Here is a 19,797-nt window from a genome sequence, read left to right as displayed (position 1 = left end):
CTTAGTGGTTTAGTGAGCTAGGATATACTATGGTCTTGCTAACTCAATTATAATTAGTTAACTAGATTAAAACTTTAATTAAGAGAATAAACTAGTTTTCTATTAATAGCATTAAATTTATTTAAACACACTAATGGTATTTACTAGTGCAAAGACAACAGGGAATGCTTACCCATAAAATGTTTTGGCAAGAAGATACTTGGTCTGTTCAGATTGCTTATTGTAAATAAACCTGGAATTTATGGATTTATGGGGGCATAGCTGGCTGGTAGGCTGGAGAAAGGGGAGAGGGAGTATCCTTGTAGGCTGTGTCATTAACAGCATATGAAGCAGAGATGTTCCAAAATCAAAATTTTGAGTATAGTTTCTACATACGTTGCTCAAAAATCCAAACTTGTGAATTATTCCAAACCAAAATCTAGCCTGATGTGGCATGCAGACATTCCCTAATCTGACGCAGGAAGAACGGGCTATCTATAAGAGTTTTTAGTTACAAGTCATTTAATGGAACCAGATCCCAGAAGAAATGGCAGCCAGAAATTCATCACCATCACAACAGGATGCCAAGTGGAGGCTATTGGACTCAACTTGGTCTAAGCAAGGTGTGTGTTGCTTAGACACCCAACCAAATGGAGACGTTATGGCGCTGCCTCTAACATTGGCCACAGGCAGAAGTAGGAACTGGGCTGAGGCACCTCACTTAAAGAGGGGCTACACATCGCTTCCCTGCAGATTCATGCTGCTTCACCCCCCCCCCCCCCCCGTGTTTAAAAATGCTTCTGGGTTTGAATTCCCTAAGATGGGACATGTGCTCTTTGGTTTGCCCAGTCCCCACCACTTGCTAGTGTTACATGAACTTCAAGTGTTTATATTATTTTTTCTGGGTCCTTCTGCAAAAACACACCCCCTAAAAACAGCAGGGGGTTTCAGGCAGACTGGGAACTTCAAAATCCAGAAGCCAAGCAAACCTCTTGCTTCATTTCAAAGTGAATGAAAAACAGTCCTTAAACAAAATGAGTTGAAATAACATGACATCCATTTGGCTTAGACCAGAAATTATGAGGTCTGCAAGATCAGGTTTCAAAACTCTCCTGCATCTTCCTCTCTCCTGCTTGGATGGGAGACACCTGCTATCCCGCCAGGTCTTGAAGATGGGACTCTGGGCTTTTACTGTTACAAGATAAGTCACATAGTGTTTAAGTGATGAAATCCAGAGATGACACTTAGAAATGTTAATGTGTGCAGCCTTCCCGAGAAATAGCTCACCGCAGAAGCAGTGGACATACCCTGCTGGGCCTCACCTTGGGGTTGTGGCTCCTGTCCCCTGGCCCCGAGGACCGGCTGCCGTTGCTGCTCCAGCCGGCTTCCTGAAAGATGTCAGGACTCTGCTGACGGGCCTGGCGGGACACGACGAGGTGGATGCGCCTTTCACTGGCCTGGGTGATAAGACACAGGCGTTAGCGCTGGGAGCTTCCATCCCAAGCATCCAGGCACCAGGGTTACCAAGATGTGTGAGTTGGGTTTTACCTTTTTTTATGGAAAAAAGTATTTTTCATGGCAGTGCCCACTTTGTAATTTGACAAGAACACGAGTCATTTCCTTTACCCCTTATCCAATGAACGGCTCTACCGTACACAGCCTAAAATGTTGTTTGAGAAACTTTCCAGATAGAATAGGGTGTACAGTATAAAGTAGCAGCCCTGTCAAACTCCAGACTGAAGGTCTGAGACCAAGGGTCAGCTGTAAAGAAAAAGCAGTAGAGTTATTGGCAGGAATGTTACCGCCGCAGAAAGAGAAATTCTGCGTCTGACGGTTTCAAACATCCGGGTACTGGAAACAATGAGCACTTCAGAACTACAGGGGTGACCCAGTGGCCCTAACACAGCCCGATCAGAGGCCTTTCCCTCAACCCTTTGTTTTTCACCTGACTACCATTAATTCTGACTACCAGTCCTCTCTGCTGTATGCTGATACTTGGACAGAGTGTTCCAAATAGCAAATACATTCCTTATTGGTAAGGTCCATTCCACACCATAAATGTGCAGGTTGGCTTTCTGCCACCGAGGAGTTTCATGTGTGCTTGAGAGCATGAGAACTGCTGGTTGCTGAGGCTCCAGCTCTGCAGGGCAGTGAGTCAAGACCTTGGGTCTGTGAAACATACATGAACAGGGCCTCCCGACGGCCTGGTGAAGTAGCCACTTGAGCTGACCCATCACTCTAGTAAAAGCTTACAGTGCCTGAGGCATGGCTAGATTTGATTAGAAAAGTCCCCTTCAAATACTAGATTTGGGGACAAGGAAGGTAGAGAAGAGAGGAGTAAGTTCTAGGGGTTCCCATCTTTATCCCACCTCCTGACCACTCACAACCACCGCAGACCTGACAGTGGCCTGCTTGCCTTTTTCTGTCGCAGCCATGGTCATCAGACCACGGGAAAGTCAGGCCACGAAAGGAGCCTTGCTTCGTTTCTGGATTTGAATTCCATAAGATAGGAATTCAAATGAGCTCAGAAAGTGGGAACTGAGCTATTTGCTTCCTGCCTCTTCTCTGCATCGTCCTTCCCATAGAACATAACTCACTCCCACTCTCAGGAACTAGGACCTTGTTTGTGAAACCTTAAGCAGTAAGAACCCACCAATGACATCAGATCCCCACTGTGGTCCAGCACATATCAGCCCAAACCTTCACAACTCTGCATCCTTATATTAATAAACATCTCTCCTCAGAGCTTTCTGAAAACCTAGGGGTCAATTGGGTGGTTGTACATTAGATGAACTTTTAAGAACAACTGCTGAAATACCATAAGGGTGTTTATTGTAAACATCGTGGTAGATGGTGGGCCAGTCAAATAGATTCATTTCACATAAAGTTAGCAAATCCTATCAAAAAGGAAAGTTCAAGTCCTTCGCTCATTTTCACTTCTGCTGGTCTACCTGGTACTTGCCCTTTCTCTGTTCCTTCACCCATTTCCACTCCCCTGGTGTTTTTCATCACATCTAAAGCCCGTGTCAGAACAGAACAAAAATAACAAGCCCAGGAAGCAATAATGAGCAAGCTGTCATGAAGAACTAAATTCAATTCTTGGAAGAGTATTTTGTAATCACTGTCTCTTTCTTAATACTGTAAGCCTCACTTATCTCAATGAGGTTATCTTTGTGAGCTTTCTGAAGCAAAAATTATTAAGAGATAAGAAGTGGCAAACATTCAAATCAAAACTTAAATGGCTGAGCCCAAATTTGCTTATCTTCAGGGAAACTCCGATGTTTCGAAGGCTCTGGGCAGCAGGTTTGTCTCTAGGCCATCATACTGTGCTGCGTCCACTCTGGACCAGGAATGTGACCTGACCACCTCATAAAAGTTTAGAAAATCCAAGACTTACATGTCGAATCAGCTTGCCAGGCAAAATCCAAAATGGCAAGGAACAGCCTTCGAAAGCTATTTAATTCACATTGCGAGCACGAATTTCTCACTGGATTTTCAAATGCTGACTTTTATTAAGTTGTTGGCAGGAAGAACACTCCAATAAATAACCCTGGTATCGATTTACGTGGAAATAAATTCCCTGCAAGGCTGGATCTGTGGCTCTCACCAGCCACCTTATAAATTGCTCTCAGCAAGACTCTATCTGATGCACTTTCTTTCCCAGCTTTTGAAGTCGAAGGTGGAAAATGGGCTAATGTGTTTGTCCTGGCTCCTACTCCCAGGAACAGCTGGATTCAGTGTCGAGAAACAGGCCTTAGCATCAGTCTTTCTTTCCACGGAGATGAATCTGGTGTGAATGTGGAGTGAGGGTGAGAAGGTGGGCGAGGGGGAGACACAGACTGAACGAAGGAGAGAATGGCGGAAACTTATTTCATACAGACATAAACATGTGCCAGAGAGATGGGCGCAGCAGACCCGTCATTTAAATAAACGCTCGAAGGAAGAACATGCTATAGGTCGGAGGCAGGGCAGCTTCCCTCTTGCATCACTTGGGTGTTGCAGTTTGGATGAGAGGACTGTTGAACAACTGTGGCTGGCTCAAGCAGTAGACGAGGCAAGAGCTAGATCCTCTCACTTGAAGTTTCCTCTCCTCTCTCCCTAAGCATCCTCAGTGTTGCTCTGGACAAACTCTGGGCACAGTGGTCCCAAGTTGCACAGCCCGATGGCTGTGCCGTATACTCCTTTCTCTTCCAAGGAAGATCCACGCATTAAACTCCCTCTCTCCTTTCGGGTTAGAGGAAAGGGATTCTGATGACATCCACATTTTCCACTGTGCACCTCAGCTTGTTGGCAGCCATTCTCTCCCCGCAGCTGGCGTATGCTGCTGTGGGCCAGGCACTTCACTAAGAGCCTTGGGGACATGCTCCTGCCCTCAGGGCCCTTGTCCTGCTTCAGGGACAGTCAGAAGCAGGTGCCATGAAAGAGATGTGGGTAACACACAGAGTTTCAGAGGCAGAGCCAATTACTTCTATGTGAAAAGATAGGAAAATCCTAACACTTAGAGAAATCCAGAGGATTAAAACTGAGTATCCTTTCTCATGGAAAAGCTTGTTTTTGGTTGTTCTGTTTAATGGCTGTTTTTCTCTAAGCATTTGAAATTTGACTAAAAACTGCCAATAATATTTATATGATGGGAGTAAGCAGAGGCCATAGCAGGGAACCATAGTCCAGCAGCCTCATTTGTAGGTAGCCCATGTAAAAATAATAAAATTTCATCTCTAGTAGTCAGAAGGAGTCTGGGAGTGTCTGGTTCCATCACGTTCAGCCTGGAAATGGCTCTTTCCCCTATAAAATTTACTATGACTGGAAAACGGCTCATATCGTCAGGATGCAACATGGACCAGAACAGAATGATGAAAATCAAAGATGCTACTGCACCAGGAGCCAGGAGAGGCATTTTGCAGAGCCAGTTATTGGAGGGAGGGGTCTTTCTACCATCCTGGCATTACATGAGTCCATGAGGTCACTGAGAGAGAGGGGGTCAGCCACAAATAAAGGCAGAGCAAGAGAGCACAGAGCCCTTGTACTCAAGGTGTACATTTCTCACCCAGCCAAAGGCTTCACCTATTCATCTGGAAAGGAGGATTGGAGTTAAACCAAATGGTTTATAGCATTTGTTGCTTTCAAATATGCATATATATATATATATATATATATGTATATATGTGTATATATATGTGTGTATGTGTGTGTGTGTGTGTGTGTGTGTGTGTGTGTGTGTGTATATATATATATATATATATATATATATATATATATATATTTAATTAAAATGTTTGGTAAGCTGCAATTTATGTGGGTTCATTGATTGTGTTTATTGTGTTAGCTTTATGAAGTTTCAAGTTAAGGGTCACCGCATTCACCACTCCAAAGCCAACCCCCAATGCCCCAGGGTTTTATTCGATAGAAACACCTGAAAGAGGAAAACTCTAAGCTGACTGTTGGGCATGGAGGATTAGCTGCTCAGAGCAGGTAACCATATACACAGCACCCTCGATAACCCAGTATAGGCTCACAGGAGATTCCTGTTTGACTGGGTGGCTCTCTTGTTATAGAGATGAGTAAGAGGTATAGTTGGATTTATAATGATACTAGAGGCCTGGTGCATGAAATTCGTGCACGGGGCCGGCGGGGGGGGGGGGGGGCGGGCGGCCCTCAGCCCGGCCTGCAACGACGCAAGAGTTCTGCGCCTGGCCTGGCCAGAGGCCCTCCACAGCCAGGTGCAGAACACTTGCCTCATCACTGGGGCGACACCGCAAGTGTTCCCCCCCGCCCTGGCTGCGGAGGGCCTGCTGCCCAGAGGCCCTCTGCGGCCTGGGTGGAACGCTTGCCTCATCGCCACGGTGACAAAGCAAGCATTCCGCCAGGCTGCTCACGCTGCCTGCTCTCAGTGGCCACCCGCCTGGGACTGGGGGACTTTGGGGGGGGGGGGTCTGAGAGGACTGGGCACTGCCATCTTGTGGCTATGGGCACCGCCATCTTTGTGGTGGAGTGACAGTCAATATTCCCTCTTTATTAGATAGGATAAGCTGTTTATAGAGTTTTTCTCTACTTAGCATTTCATCCATTTAACATCACAGGTCTTAATGACTATTTGTTTAAAAATAACCTCATTCTGCATCTGCATACCCCACAGGTTTCTTTTCCAAGGAACCCAGAGTGAGACAATCTAGTTTTCACTGATTCTCAGTGTGTTCCTGTGAGGATAGCTCTTTCTAAGCTTTCTGGAGTTTGCCCCACTTCAGCTTCCCTCCCAGCAGCTGCTCAAGTGTTGCTCTCAGTTCATCCATCCTGTGCTCCCACAGCCCTGGGGACTATGGAGAACCGGCTCCATACAGTTAGAAAGTCACAGACATGGAAGAGATGTCAGACCTCATCTAACCCAGTTTGTTCTCTGTAGCCCATGCTTCAATTCCCCTGCAAAATCCTTGCCATGTTGTCACCGGCTCATGCCTCCCATGACAGTGGGCTTGCTGTGTCCCAAGGCAGTCAGGCCATTTTTAGATTGCACTAATGAGCAAGTTTGTCCTCAGGTTGAGCTTACATTTGCCATTCTCTTGCTTGCCCATTGGTTCTGGCCATGTCCTCCAGGGTAACCCAGAGTCAATTTCCATGTGACAACCTTCTCTGAAGATAACTCTCATTGCCCTCACTTAGCTCTTCTCCTTTCCAGGACAAGTATTGCTAGTTTCTTCAATATTTAATATATTTTCAAGTCATCTAAAAAACTTGAACTCTGGACTCATTCTAATAACTGTGTATGTGTGTGTGTTTGCATGTGTGTATACACAGAACAGATCTGGAGCTAGAAAATGAGTTCTAGTCTAACCATCATAGAGTAGGGTGTGTGTGTGTGTTTTTTTTTTTTTGCTGGTGGACCAGTTACACCCAGAACCTCATTGATGGAGTTCCCATTTTGTCATTTCATACATGCATAGGGGACTGTATGTTTTTTGAAGCCAAGAATTCCATGGATGTCTGCCTTCATCATTACTGATCAATTGAAAAATGCCAGTGAGGTTCCAGAACCCGGCTATGGAACACACGACAGCCTTCCAGCCTGGCTCTGAGATCATGCATGGCACACAGACCTTTCATGGCAATGCAGACAGCAGGAGGCATCAGAACAGGGTTGCTGATTGCTATGCTAGAAAAATACCAAAGCCATGAGTTATTCCTAGTGATATGGCAATGTCCTACACAACAAGGTACAGAAACAAAGTCCTTGTCCTAAGCCTCCCTCCAGTGAGCAAGAGAACTTCTGAGAAACAAAAGTACATCTCACTGAGCAAAAGCTAGGGGGCTCCAGAAACATACATTCAGATGAGCTAATGGTGCACAGTAAGCTGATATTCCCCCTATGAGCTCAATGAAAGCAAATCTGGTGTGTGTCAATTTGTTCACTATGAAATGTTAGCACCTAGCATAGTGCCTGGTACATTTTAAAAAGAATTTGTGAATACCTTCTGCTGAGAGGCCACAGCTGCAGAGCAACCAAAGTCTGGCCAAGGAGAAAGTAAATCAAGGAAGCTGCGAAGAAAAGATGACTAGGAACCTTAGGATTTGGCCAGGATGGAAAACAAGATTTGATATAGCAATTTGGTGTATTTTCCCCACTAGATTCTAGCTCCATATTCATCCTTACGTTTGAAGAAGCACATATCTTTTAGGGACTAAGAAATTAATGATGATGGTGGTATGACAGATATAGGGTCATGCAGATGTCAGTGACAAGGTCAAAATCAGAATTTAGTTTTTGAGTCCCTGAATCTGCTGATCACTGACTCAGCAGAATGACCCCACTCCTTTGCCTCAAACAACTTTTTTTAAAAATGGTATCTAGAAACACATGCATGTGAGGTAGATTGGAGAAAAGTAGTGAAGTTTCAATTTCCTATAATATTTGCAACATGTAGCTGTGATGAGAGTCACTCCTAAAATTCTAAGCTGTACAGTTTACCAAGTCATGCTTTATCATGAATGTATGAAATTTAGAGCTTTATGTAAAAACTAGAGGCCCAGTGCATGAAATTCCTGCATGGGGGGGGGGGGTGTCCCTCAGCCCAGCCTGCACCCTCTCCAATCTGGGACATCCCCCTCACAATCCAGGACTGCTGGCTCCCAACTGCTCGCCTGCCCGCCTTCCAGATTGCCCCTAACCACTTCTGCCTGCCAGCCTGATCACCCCCTAACCACTCCCTTGCCAGCTTGATTGATGCCTAACTGTTCCTCTGCCAGCCTGTTTGCCCCTAACTGCCCTCTCCCCTGCAGGCCTGGTCACCCCTAACTGCCCTCCCCTGCAGGCCTGGTCCCCCCACAACTGCTCTCCCCTGCAGGTCTGGGTCCCCCCCAACGGCCCTTCCCTGCAGGCCCGGTCGCCCCCAACTTCCCTCCTCTGCTGGCCTGGTCACCCCTAACTTCCCTCCCCTGCAGGCTTGATCGCCCCCAACTGCCCTCCCTTGCAGGCCTGGTCTCTCCCAACTGCCCTCCCCTGCTGGCCTGATCCCTCCCAACTGCCCTCCCCTGCTAGCCATCTTGTGGTGGCCATCTTGTGTCCACATGGGGGCAGCCATCTTATGTGTTGGAGTGATGGTAAATTTGCATATTACTCTTTTATTAGATAGGATTATTTGGACTGCAAGAATTCAGTTCAGAAGAATGTTTTTAAATCTATATAGTAACCTATGAGCATTACATTTACCACAATCCCATGCTAAGAACATTTCTTTAAATAGGGATTTGATGCTATATTTGCTGTGCTCATCTGTAAAAAGCACACAGATCTAGCAGGTCTCATTTCACTGGCTCCAGGGAACAAAAGTGTTGCCTTTTCCCAATTATGTAGTGGAACTCATGAGCTGAAATTGCATATTTAGAGCAAGAAGGTAACGTGTGTAGTTTGCTATTTGCTTTCTGGCTCTGTCTAAAGGCCAGACACCTTCTTTTTAAAAATTTGAAGAGCATGGTTGCCAGTTGTTCTTTGAAGAAATGATTTTTCATTTAAATATTAATTCATGCAAAGGAGGAGGGGAATCACACATATGTCAGTATTAATGAAAACCCATCTTATCACCATCTCTACAACTAGCTTTGCATTTTTTTTTAGCTTCTGCATTGAGTCTGGAAGTTGCCTGGGGTAAAAGGCACAAGGAGGATACTAAAATCTGAAATTCAAGATTATTTTCTTTATTTATTAAATGCATATATTTGAACTCCTAAGTAAATAGGCACCCACTGATCCAGAATTATAGATAGATGAGAACACCTCAAAACAGGCATAACTCTCAGAATAAATCATTCTCATGTGGGACACTGGATAGATATAAAAGCTGAATTACCAAGGTATCGAATGTTCAGATGTCTTTTTGCCTTTAGGCTCTCAAATCTTTGGTCCATATTTCTTTGTTCTCTCATTTTAGGTTATGACACCAGACAGTTCCACAAAGCTGTCTCTTTCACAGTTATTCTAGCCATGGTGCTCAAAAACCTTAAGTCAACACGGAGAAAAATAAAGTTGTACTAAGTTCTAAATCAGTCCACTGCCCACAGTTCAAGCTTCTATCTCCTTACATCTCCCCTTGTCAGGAGCCTGACTCTCTCTGTCTCTAACTCTGGGGTCTGGCACCCAGGCTGCTGCTGAGTAAGCTGAGGTTAGGACTCCACATATGTAAAGTTGGTCAAATTTAAAACAGTTGTGGTTTCCCTGTAATAACTTTTCCCTGAAATAATGTGGAGAGAGGCAGAAGCGTGGTACTGTGGGAGAAAACATGACCAGAGGCCGTGTTGCCTGGGAACTTCTTTGTCAGGCAAATATGAGTCATGGAGTAGGTACAAGGCCAATGCTGCCACGGGTTGGCTGGAAATCTGAGTTTTAACCTTTGAAGGGTATTTAGTTGAAGGCCCGCAGCTTGGTGTGTGTTACAAGTATCACATAAATAGGTAAAATCCACTCTTGTGATTGCTTAACTGGGTTTTCCCAACATTCTATTTTTTCCATCTCTTTTCCAACTAGCTTTGCCCAGTTTTTTTTTTTTTTAAATTATCCTCCCTGCTTATAAAGCACATTGGCTTTGTTTAGTAAGCAGAAGAATCTTTTAGGAAGTCCCACTATTAGGCAAGATTTCATAAATTAACGTTCTCAGGGGAAAAAATGTTTTTCCTCTTCTGTTACTAATCTACAAAAGTAGCATGCCATATGTAATCATATGTAGGATGCCAAATTTTTCCAAATGACACAAGTAGGGGAGGTTTTGTTTTGCTTATTGCAAAGTATAAGTTGGCAGATGATCTCCAGAATGAATGCAAGTTGCACTGGTTGACCTGCAGAGGGCGCTAACAAGTGTAACACAAAAAGTCTAGTTTTTACAGAGAAAAAAATTAATGCTTAGAGTGCAGTTTCTTTATGAAGAAAAACAACAAGGACTATTTCTTTTTCATGGGTTAATGTCTTCATAAACATTGTTTATTTTCTCTCTCATTTGTTCTCAAACAGATAAGAATCCTCAGCTTAATAATGACCTGACTATATTTGAGATCAGAGACAGGAATATATTCCAAGCTCTACAAGGTCAGGAACTGTGTCAGTCTTGTTCCCCATTGTACCACCCACCTCTTGGCACATAGGAGGTGCTCAGCCAATAACAACTGAACAAATTAAAGTGGACAAGAATAAAGATTCTAGCCCAGGCCAGCATGGTTCAGTTGGTTGAGTATTGTCATGTGCACCAAAAGGTTGCTGGTTTGAGTCCCAGTCAGGGCACATGCCCACGTTGTGGGTTCGGTCCCCAGTTGGGGTGCGTATGGGAGGCAACTGATTGATGTTTCTTTTCTCTCTCCCTCCCTTCCACTCTCTCTAAAATCAATAAAAAATATTTTTAAAAATAGAGATTCTATCTTGGGGACAAAGATTTGGTGCTTGTGCTTTGGTAAATGGTTTGACAAAAAATCCCTAGAGATGGAATGTGTAAATTATATTTTATATTTATTCACATTTTTATAATTTGACTCAATTTATTCATTCAACAAATATGTATTGAGTATTTACTTATTGCCAGGCATTTCTCTAAGTGCTTGAGAGATGATACTCTAACATACTCTACTAAATTGGCAGGTAATAACTAGTTAATAGAAAAACAACATAAAGCAGATTAGAAGATATAGAATTGTGAGTAGTAAGTGCTATTTTAAATGGGATTGTCAGAGTGACATTTGAGAAGAGACATGAAGTGTGGGAGTGAGTTTTATAGGCACTTGGAAGAGTCTTCCAGTCAGAAGGACAGCAAGAACATCCCACGTGACTGAGCTGGGTAAGCAAAGGGGAGAATACTAAAAATTCTTCCCTTTGCTTAGGAAGTGTAGTTGGAGACATAAGTAAAGGCCAGATTATGTATGGCTCTACAGGCCAGTGTTAGGTTTGGAGTTTTTAATATAAGTGTCTTAGGAAGCATCAGAGAGCTGAGCACAAGAGAGGGAGATGATGACCTTGACTTTGTAAAGTGGGCATTCTCACAGCTGTGTGAAGAGCAGAGGCAGAGGACTAAGTGTGGAAGCAAGGAGACCAGGTAAGAGGTTCTTACGGTGGCCAAATCAAAGCTGATGGCCTGGCTGAAGGAGAGTGGTGACAAATGGATTGCGGGAGGGGGATATTAAAAAGAGTAAAGATTCTTTTTGGCCCAAGTAACTGGGTAAATGGTGATGCCATTTTTAGAGACTGGGAAAGACTGAGGGAAGAGCAGGTATGACAAGGGGTGGAGTGGAAGGAAGACAAGGGTTCAGTTTTGGACATGAAATTTGAAATGCCTTTTAGACATCCACATGGAGAAACCAAGCGGGCAGTTGAATATGAGTTGTCGTCTTCAGAGGAGTTGAGGCTGGGCCTGTAAACTTGGGAACAGATGGCATAAACTCCAGAAGGGAAATGCCTCTTGTCACTCTGCCTTTTATTTACTGCCTGCATAACCTCACACCCTGCTGGGAAGATCCATTAGGCTGAGAATCACCTTGGAATTAGGACATCACTGAGAGCCACAGTTCAGGAGCCAAGGCACAACGTGTCCTTCCTATTCTGGTGGATGGAGCAAGCCGGGTAAGCCCCCTTGTCCCCTCTGCTCAAGCTGTCCACATTTAAAATGACAGTATTCTCCACCATTTGGTTCTCCTCAAAGAACAGGGATGAGACACACATGATATTGAAAAGTGTTGCCCACACCAGGAACTCCATGGCTGGAACCCGAAGGTGGGAAGATTTATTAGGACTTAGATAATCAAGTCCTTAAGGGCAGGTCCTGCTATGTCACCCTCCATGGATCTAGGTATAAGATTCAGTCAACTACTGATGCGAACTCACTGTTGAAGTCACTTCAGTCGCTAAGTGGAAGCTGACACAATGGGCTGGAGAATGGCAGATATCCTTAAGACACCCTGCTCCAGGTATTAGCCACTTCCCTAACAGGCTTTCCAACATGTTCTTTTGTGTTGTATCTCCTTAGAATGAGCCTCCCCGCCTCGCCCACCCAGAGAACTTCTGATTTCTCAAAGCCCGGTTCAAGATCTTCCTCCTCTGGAGAATTCCTAGGCGCATCTAAGCAAAAATCTCGCCTTTACCTGTGCAGCACAGTGCTTAATGTCTCCATTCCAGGACTGTCACGCCACGTGGCAGCCATTTAGAAAAAGCCCACCTGCCCTATTGGATTGTGGGCTCCTTTGGGAAGACAGCCGGAGTGTCATCATCTCTCTGTTCTCTGCACCTCACCCAGGACCAGTCAAGCAGTAGAAACGTAATACATAGTGAGTGAGTGAAGTGAATGAATGGGTTAGTATTAAAAACAACAACAACAACAAAACCCAACAGAACAAAGCCTATTCTTCTAAGAATAATCTGGAAGCTCAGTCAACGTTGGAAAAACTAATGGCGACTCAGCTTAAGTCAACAAGATGCATGCTGGGGTTTGATGACATCACACTGGTTGGAAAGTGAATTATTCTGAACCAATGTTGCGCTACTGGGAACTCTATTTGCCTGAATGATCAATAATTTCTCTCTCTCTTTTATTAGGGAATTTCCTCCAAAGTTTATACTTGCGTTTCTGTGGACTTTCCAGGGGGGCCTGCATGTAGCCAGAGAGACGAGGCTTAGCCTTAGCCAATCCTATAGTGGCTCTGTCCATAGGATCGCTGGAGGGTGCATAGTCCCACTTCTATGGCAGTTAGTACAAGGGGATGTATGTATGTGAACGACCCCTGGGTCTGCACCTAACATACTGGGTACAGGGATGACACAGCCCTGATGACCTTGAGTGATCTTACCCTGGCGAGCTTACAGCATACAAGCCCAATGTGTTTACCTGCAGTAGACTGATGGCTGGCTGGCCAAGCCTAAGGAACGTCCACGACCCCAAACCACATTATTTGCTTGAGTAATGTTCTTACCCGGCCCTTCGATCTTGACTCCTCGAATGGGAGGCACTGTATGACACAGGGTCAGGGGGGTGGAGTTTTTGACCCCATCTAGGAAGGACCTGCGACCCACCTGGATCAGGTGAGCTGCGCTCTCTGGGCTGCCGTATCTGAGGTCATGTCCGTTGATGGCTAACACACGGTCGTTCTCCTCCAGCTGGCCGTGTCGGTCCGCCACACCGCCATCCAGCACGTTGAAAATGAACACCCCAGGTTCATCCACCTTGCGCACCAGTTTTATGCCAAGCTGCTCCTCGGGGCTGCTTTTGTTGAGAATCACATGGAAACTGTCCTCGCGGGGCCCATAGCTGTCCAGCGCCTGCCCGTTGCTCCTGCTCCGGAACTTCTGCTCCCGCAGCACCGTGAGCCACAGCACCCGGCAGGGCTGCCGCAGCAGGCGCAGGGCGTAGTTGTGACGGACGTTGCTGATGTCCATCCCGTTGACCTGCGGGAGGGGACCCAGCTGTCAGTTCCGCCCGCGACGCCCCTTCCCCAGAGGCCCAGGCCCACAGAATCACCAGGGCCGGTCCACAGAGCCGCTCTGCTCTGCCCAAATAGCCCCATCTTCCCACATGACTCCACATTACTTGCTGTGAGGTCACCTGTACCACCGTCTCAGGTCTCAGTGGAGACCATCTCTCTGCTACCTCACCCTGACACAAACCCCCACATTTATTTATGCAATCCAAACTCTCATTTTTTCATTTGGAGTGGGGGGAAAAAGGAATCAAAAGTAGGAAAAGGCAAATGAGAACAGAAAACGTTCCATTGAGCTCAAGGATAATAGTAAACTGCTGTTCAATTCAAACTGAGGTGACATTTTTTTTTTTTCCCAAAGCCCCCAAATGAATTTTTCTCCCTGGGTCACCCATACTGAATGTCAGTCCCCACTACTGTGTGTGTGTGTGTGTGTGTGTGTGTGTGTGTGTGTGAGAGAGAGAGAGAGAGAGAGAGAGAGAGAGAGAGATGGAGAGAGAGAGAGAGAGAGATGGAGAAGGGGAGAGAGTCAGGTCTGCAAGGTCTTATGCCCATGTTCTCAACAAAAGAAAAAAAAAAATCTCTGCAGTTTCAAACAAACTGATGTGAACAGAAGTTTCTAGGCTCTTTTATTGAAAGGCTGGGTCACTTTATGATGCTACTTAAAGATCCTCAAGCTCAGCCCTCTCATTTGTGCCTCTTTAAAGATCTGCCTCCGGATGCCTGGTGGCGCTTTCTGGATTTGATTACCCTGCTAAGCAGGCGCAGCCCCCAGTGGTAGGCGCTGCTCTGGAAGAGGAGATTCACACCGCGCTCTGTGCTTAAGGAGCGAGGCCCCACCGAAGAGAAACAATCTTCTTGAATTTCTATGGTTTGGTAAGAAATCTTGGGCTTGCAGCCAACTGTTAGAGGAGCTTCGCAGTGAGGCTGTAAAAGGCCTTCCTGCAGCGTCCAGTCGCCAGTTTTCTGCTGCGTCTCCAGGGGTGGAGGGAGGCTCCCTCCTGCACAGACAAGGCCCGCCATCTCCGTCCAAGCCCAGGTGAGCTTCAAGACCTGGCTCTGCTTGGCTGCCTTATCCTGTGTCTGGTTTCCCCCATCACGTCCAGGCCAAGAGAAGGTCAGGGTCGCCTGCTACACAGTCCTGGCAGCTCTTTTGCCTGCAAGTGCCAGTTGAAGGCCATAAGAATCAAAATGTTTTATTATGCAACCCTCCCAGGCAGCATAGTTTCCACCAGAGCTGGGAGGACGCCACGCGGAGTATCGCAGATTGCACACGCTGACTGTCCCTGGGGGTTGATGGGCCCTGCCTTGTACTCCACCCTCAAAAGCCAATCGGAATTTCAGCTTTTTCTACGATAAGTGCTTTCAATTTTCTCTTATTCCAAAGAATCAGAACTCCTGGCCAAAGAAACTGCTCATGATGTGTCAGGAGCTGGCCCCTCAGCAACCTAGAAGGGGTGGGATGAAACTGTCATCTGAGTATCAGACAGGAAATATGTGACCAGGGAGAAATCCCTTGTCCCTTCTGGCACATGCTTGACTTCTGTCTGATAAACAACTCTTCCTTTATCCTTTCTCTTCTTCTGAAAATTACCCCCTGACGTCCTTCCCCTTAACCAAGCCTCACAGGACGGTAATGCCCAAAGCTTTCTGTCCCCCACCTGTCTCCCTAGAATGTCTGTGGGTTGGCAGGAATAATTTAGGGATGACTTTTTTTTTTTCATGGAGGGCCATTAAGCAACAGGAAATTTACTTTAGAGTCGTGTGCGAATGCAAATGATAAGATAAAATACAAAGTGTTCCATTAGTCTACTTTAAAAACAATTTCAGAAGACATATTATGCTCCAGTTTTGTATTATTTTATATTATATTACATAAAGTAGGAGGGAGGGGTAGGAAGAAGGAGAGAGAGGAAGAGGAGAAGGAAGAGAGGGGGAAGATTTCTTACCAAACCATACAAACCTGGGCATGTAGAGGAAGGGAAGAGAGAGGATGGAAGAAACTAGAGGGTAAAGAAAGAAGGAGGAGGGGAAGCCAGACAAAATGATAGAGATAGAAATAAATATTTATATAAAGAGAGAAAGGAGAGTGAAAGAATGAGAAAGAGAGCGAGGAACAAAGACCTACCTCAATTAAATTGTAAATCTCATATTAAGAACATATCAACATAGTAACTATGAAAAGTAATTGCTCCATATTTATTTTAGTATTTCATCCATGCATCCATCCACCCACCCACCCAGTTAATTGCTCTGAGGTGATTTTTATTAAGCTCCTTTTCATGGTCTCTACCTTTAGTATGATGTCTCCTGGCAGTAGCCGGCCGTCTCTGGCAATCACCCCATCACGATAGATGTGCTGGATAATGATATGGACCAGCGGGGTTTCACTGCCTCCCACAAGCCTAATGGAGAGGCTTTCATTGGGATCCACTCTAGTAATCTTGATGCTGGTAATTTCACCGTCTGGAATCAGGTGATACAACCTTGGAAAGACTAAAATGGACAAAGACAGTATTTACTTTAAGACGCCCACCCAATGGACATTTCCAACCACTCTTCCTCTTGCCAAACTTTGGTTTCAGCCAAACTAAACTATGCATACATGTTTTCCATTTTCCTTCCTGCGTGCCAGCATAAGTTTCTTTGCCTGGAATGTTTTTTATTCTAGGCCTGAACCCAAGTCTTCCTTCAAGGCCTGCATAAAACGATCCTTTCCAATTAAACTCTGCCCTGTTCCCCCGTCCCCTGTTCTCTCTAAACATCCCATTTCCCATAAAACTCTCTTCATTTCTCATAGCATTCAACTTTCTGTTATTTTTCATGCCCATTTCTTTTTAAAAAACGTTGTTGTTTTTTTTTTAGAGAGACAGGAAAGGAGAGGGGGAGAGAGAGAAATGATGAAAGAGAAACATCGATTGGCTACCTTCTGCATGCCCCCTACTGGGGATTGAGCCCACAACCTGGGCATGTGCTCTGACAGGGAATCGAACCAGTGGCCTCTTGGTTCATGGGTTGATGCTCAACCACTGAGCCACACTGGTCTGGCTCATGCCAATTTCTTATATCTCCCATTGAACTCTAAGATACTTGAGGACAATTTCTGGCTCCTCTGGAGTTCTGTGCACAGATCTCTGCACATGGAGACTGCAGTCAATGTTTGGGTGAACAGAAATGAATGAACGAATGAATGAATGAATGAATGACCCACCCTATGAAGTGGACTGCAGTTTCCTCACTTACTTATCAAGGAACAAAACAGAACAAATCTGCTCTTACACTCTCTCAGATCATTTTGAAGATTTCTTCCAGGAAGTCCCCACTTTTCAGGCTTAGGGGCTCACTGGTCCTCTCTACCAGACACGTCTGTCAATAAAGGAAGTCCAATAGCCCTATTCATGATTAAGAAAAGAGCCCCAGCCTCAGTTGGTGGCTTTAAGAGGTTTTGGCCACCGATCTGCCACAATCACTAATTCAGAGCTAGGAGACTCAGAGATCATCATGGCTGTCGTCTGCAAACTTGATCTTTGAACTGAGGACTCTTCTTTCCCGTGAAATATGTCCCGCGCCCACCCCCACCCCACTGTGCCCACACACAGATCTGCTCTAGTCGGTGTGCAGCTAGATAGCAAGTCAAGCCTTTATTTTTCAAGTGAGGACATTTGAGCTCAGAGGGGGGAAGTGCTGTGACTGGTTGGAGGTCATGTCACTTAGTTAGGTGGCCCTCAGAGCCAGGTCAGAACCCAGGGCTCCTGATGACCACCCTTCCCATCACCTGCCTCAGGTGTCCCTGGAGTCAGGGGTTCACAGCCAGGTGACAGTCCCCGGGGGCTTTCCCTATAGATCTGTAAGCCAGCGTGCCACTGGCACGGTTCTCCACCTGGGCTGGGAGAGAAGTGTGCAGAGGGGATGCCTAAAGTGCCGGCCAGGCTACACCGAGTGGGTGGGGGAAGGACTCCTCCCGAGTTGCTGGAGGCCGGAGTTTGGATGAGGAGGGCCGAGATGCTTCTGTCTTCTGTAGCTGCTGACAGCTGCCTCTGCCCCAAATTCTCCCTTAATTAAGTCATCTGGGAAGATCAAGACCGCACGCCTGGTTCCGCAAAGTACACTCTTTGTGACTATTATCAAAACCCATGACCCTAGTCCATTTTCCCTAATGAACTCTGAGTTCACTAATGAGCCCTAAAGTCTCTAGGAACAATACAGAAAGAATTCAAGTTATTTCCAAGTATTGTAGAACATAAGAAACAAAGCAATTTAGCGGCCAGAGAGAGCCAGAGACATTGTAAATGCGGGTCCTTAACCTCCACTGGGATTTAATTTCAAGTGAGTGAGTGGCTTTGCTGTGAGGCTGTGGGCAGCCGTCTTAATCTGCCAGTTCCTGGTGCTAACAGCACGGGGGTGGCTGAGTTCATTAATGTTTAAGCTACTCCAGTTACATTAAGTCGCTACACCGCAAGCATTTGTTGGAACAGGTTTGGCGACAAGGGAATGGAAATTTTAAAAAATTATTTTGAGCAAAGAAAGATTTAGAAAGAGTCAAAGCTGCCAGGTTGTTTTTTTCTCTCCTCCCCCTCTCCCAGCAGATTTACAAAAACCGTACATCCAAACCTAGTTGATTTGATAATCCGAGAGGACACACCCAATCACGCATGTAAATGATGCTAATTAGAGCCACCGCAGGGAGACCCCAGTGACCTTAAAGAGTTAAAGTGAGGTTTAAACTGCCGAACTCGTGTTGGTCTAGGTTGGACAAAGCAAACTTGTTCAATATTCTGTCTTCCCTCATGGACTAAGGAATGTAATGTTATTTACTAAGAGTTTAATATAGGCTGAGCATTGAGCTAAGTGATTGGCATGCAGTTTTGTTGTTGTTGTTTTTTTTTGTCCTAACAATCCTATGAAGTAGATAATTATTATCCCTGCTTTTTTAGATGGTGAAACACCGAAGCTTAGAGAAGTTAAGTAACCTGGCCAGGGTCATGCAGCCAATAAGTAGTAGAGACAGTCTCTTTACGGATATAAAGGTATGGCTAACCCACACCACGAGAGTTCACCAGTATCACTACCAGCCCCCCTGGGTCCTCATACCTCACCCTATTCCAGGGCAATAGCTTCCCGGAGCATCTCAGGAAGTCCGTTCTCTCCCTCCCTCTCTAGGTCCCCTGACACAGAACACGGCTGCCCCCCTCAGCTTTCTGAAACATGGCTCCAATCCTGCAACAATCCCACCCACGTTTTCAGGTGGATACAAGTCCAGACTCCGAATGGCATCCAGCACCCTCTCTGATCTGACCTAAGGAATCTCCCACTACTTTCCAACACAGTCAAGATCCCAATGTCCACCCAGATCCGAAACCACTCCTTAAACAGGGGCAACACTGCCCTGCTCGGAACCGACGCTGCTCTCCCTGTGGCTGCCATTGTCATTCATGTGCACCTCACTCTACGGCATTCTATTTTCTTTTAGTCTTGAACGAACCTCTTGAAGCCAGGAACTGGGTTTTATATGCTTCATAAAAAATTACAGAGCCTTGGCTGGTGCCTTATATATAGAAACCTCTTATTAAAAACGTTTCTGCAATAAACATGCAAATAAATCTTATTCCTGCAGGAGAGAACTTTATATAGAGTGTCATTAAGGAGCCTTTAATAAGAAAGGAAGACTGGCATAAAGAAGTTCTAACCATGTCATGTATTCATTGCACACACATTCAGCAAACACCATTATGCACCAGATCCTGTGTTTGGCTTTGAGAGTACAAAAGCTAAGAAGAAGAACCCTTGACCTTATAGATACAGTTATAAGGAAAGGTGGTCATTGCAATAATAGAGATCCAGGTGCTTTAAGAATACAAAAGAAGGGGGACTGAGGGAATCAGAGAG

General features: G+C 45.4%; 1 protein-coding gene across 1 annotated transcript in view; it reads right to left on the bottom strand.

Moving 5' to 3' along the window:
* Positions 1-19,797, bottom strand: part of LNX1 (ligand of numb-protein X 1) — a 110,043-nt gene that overhangs the window by 12,737 nt on the left and 77,509 nt on the right. The window contains exons 5-7 of the mRNA XM_008140311.3: positions 16,205-16,407; positions 13,508-13,879; positions 1,302-1,436 (exon numbers count right to left, since the gene is read on the bottom strand). Of these exons, the coding sequence (XP_008138533.1) occupies positions 1,302-1,436; positions 13,508-13,879; positions 16,205-16,407 (710 nt within the window). The remainder of the gene's footprint in view (positions 1-1,301; positions 1,437-13,507; positions 13,880-16,204; positions 16,408-19,797) is intronic.

Source organism: Eptesicus fuscus, chromosome 2 (genome assembly GCF_027574615.1).
Source record: "Eptesicus fuscus isolate TK198812 chromosome 2, DD_ASM_mEF_20220401, whole genome shotgun sequence".
In the NCBI taxonomy this organism is placed as follows: Eukaryota; Metazoa; Chordata; class Mammalia; order Chiroptera; family Vespertilionidae; genus Eptesicus; species Eptesicus fuscus.
This window is presented reverse-complemented; position numbering and strand designations above follow the sequence as displayed.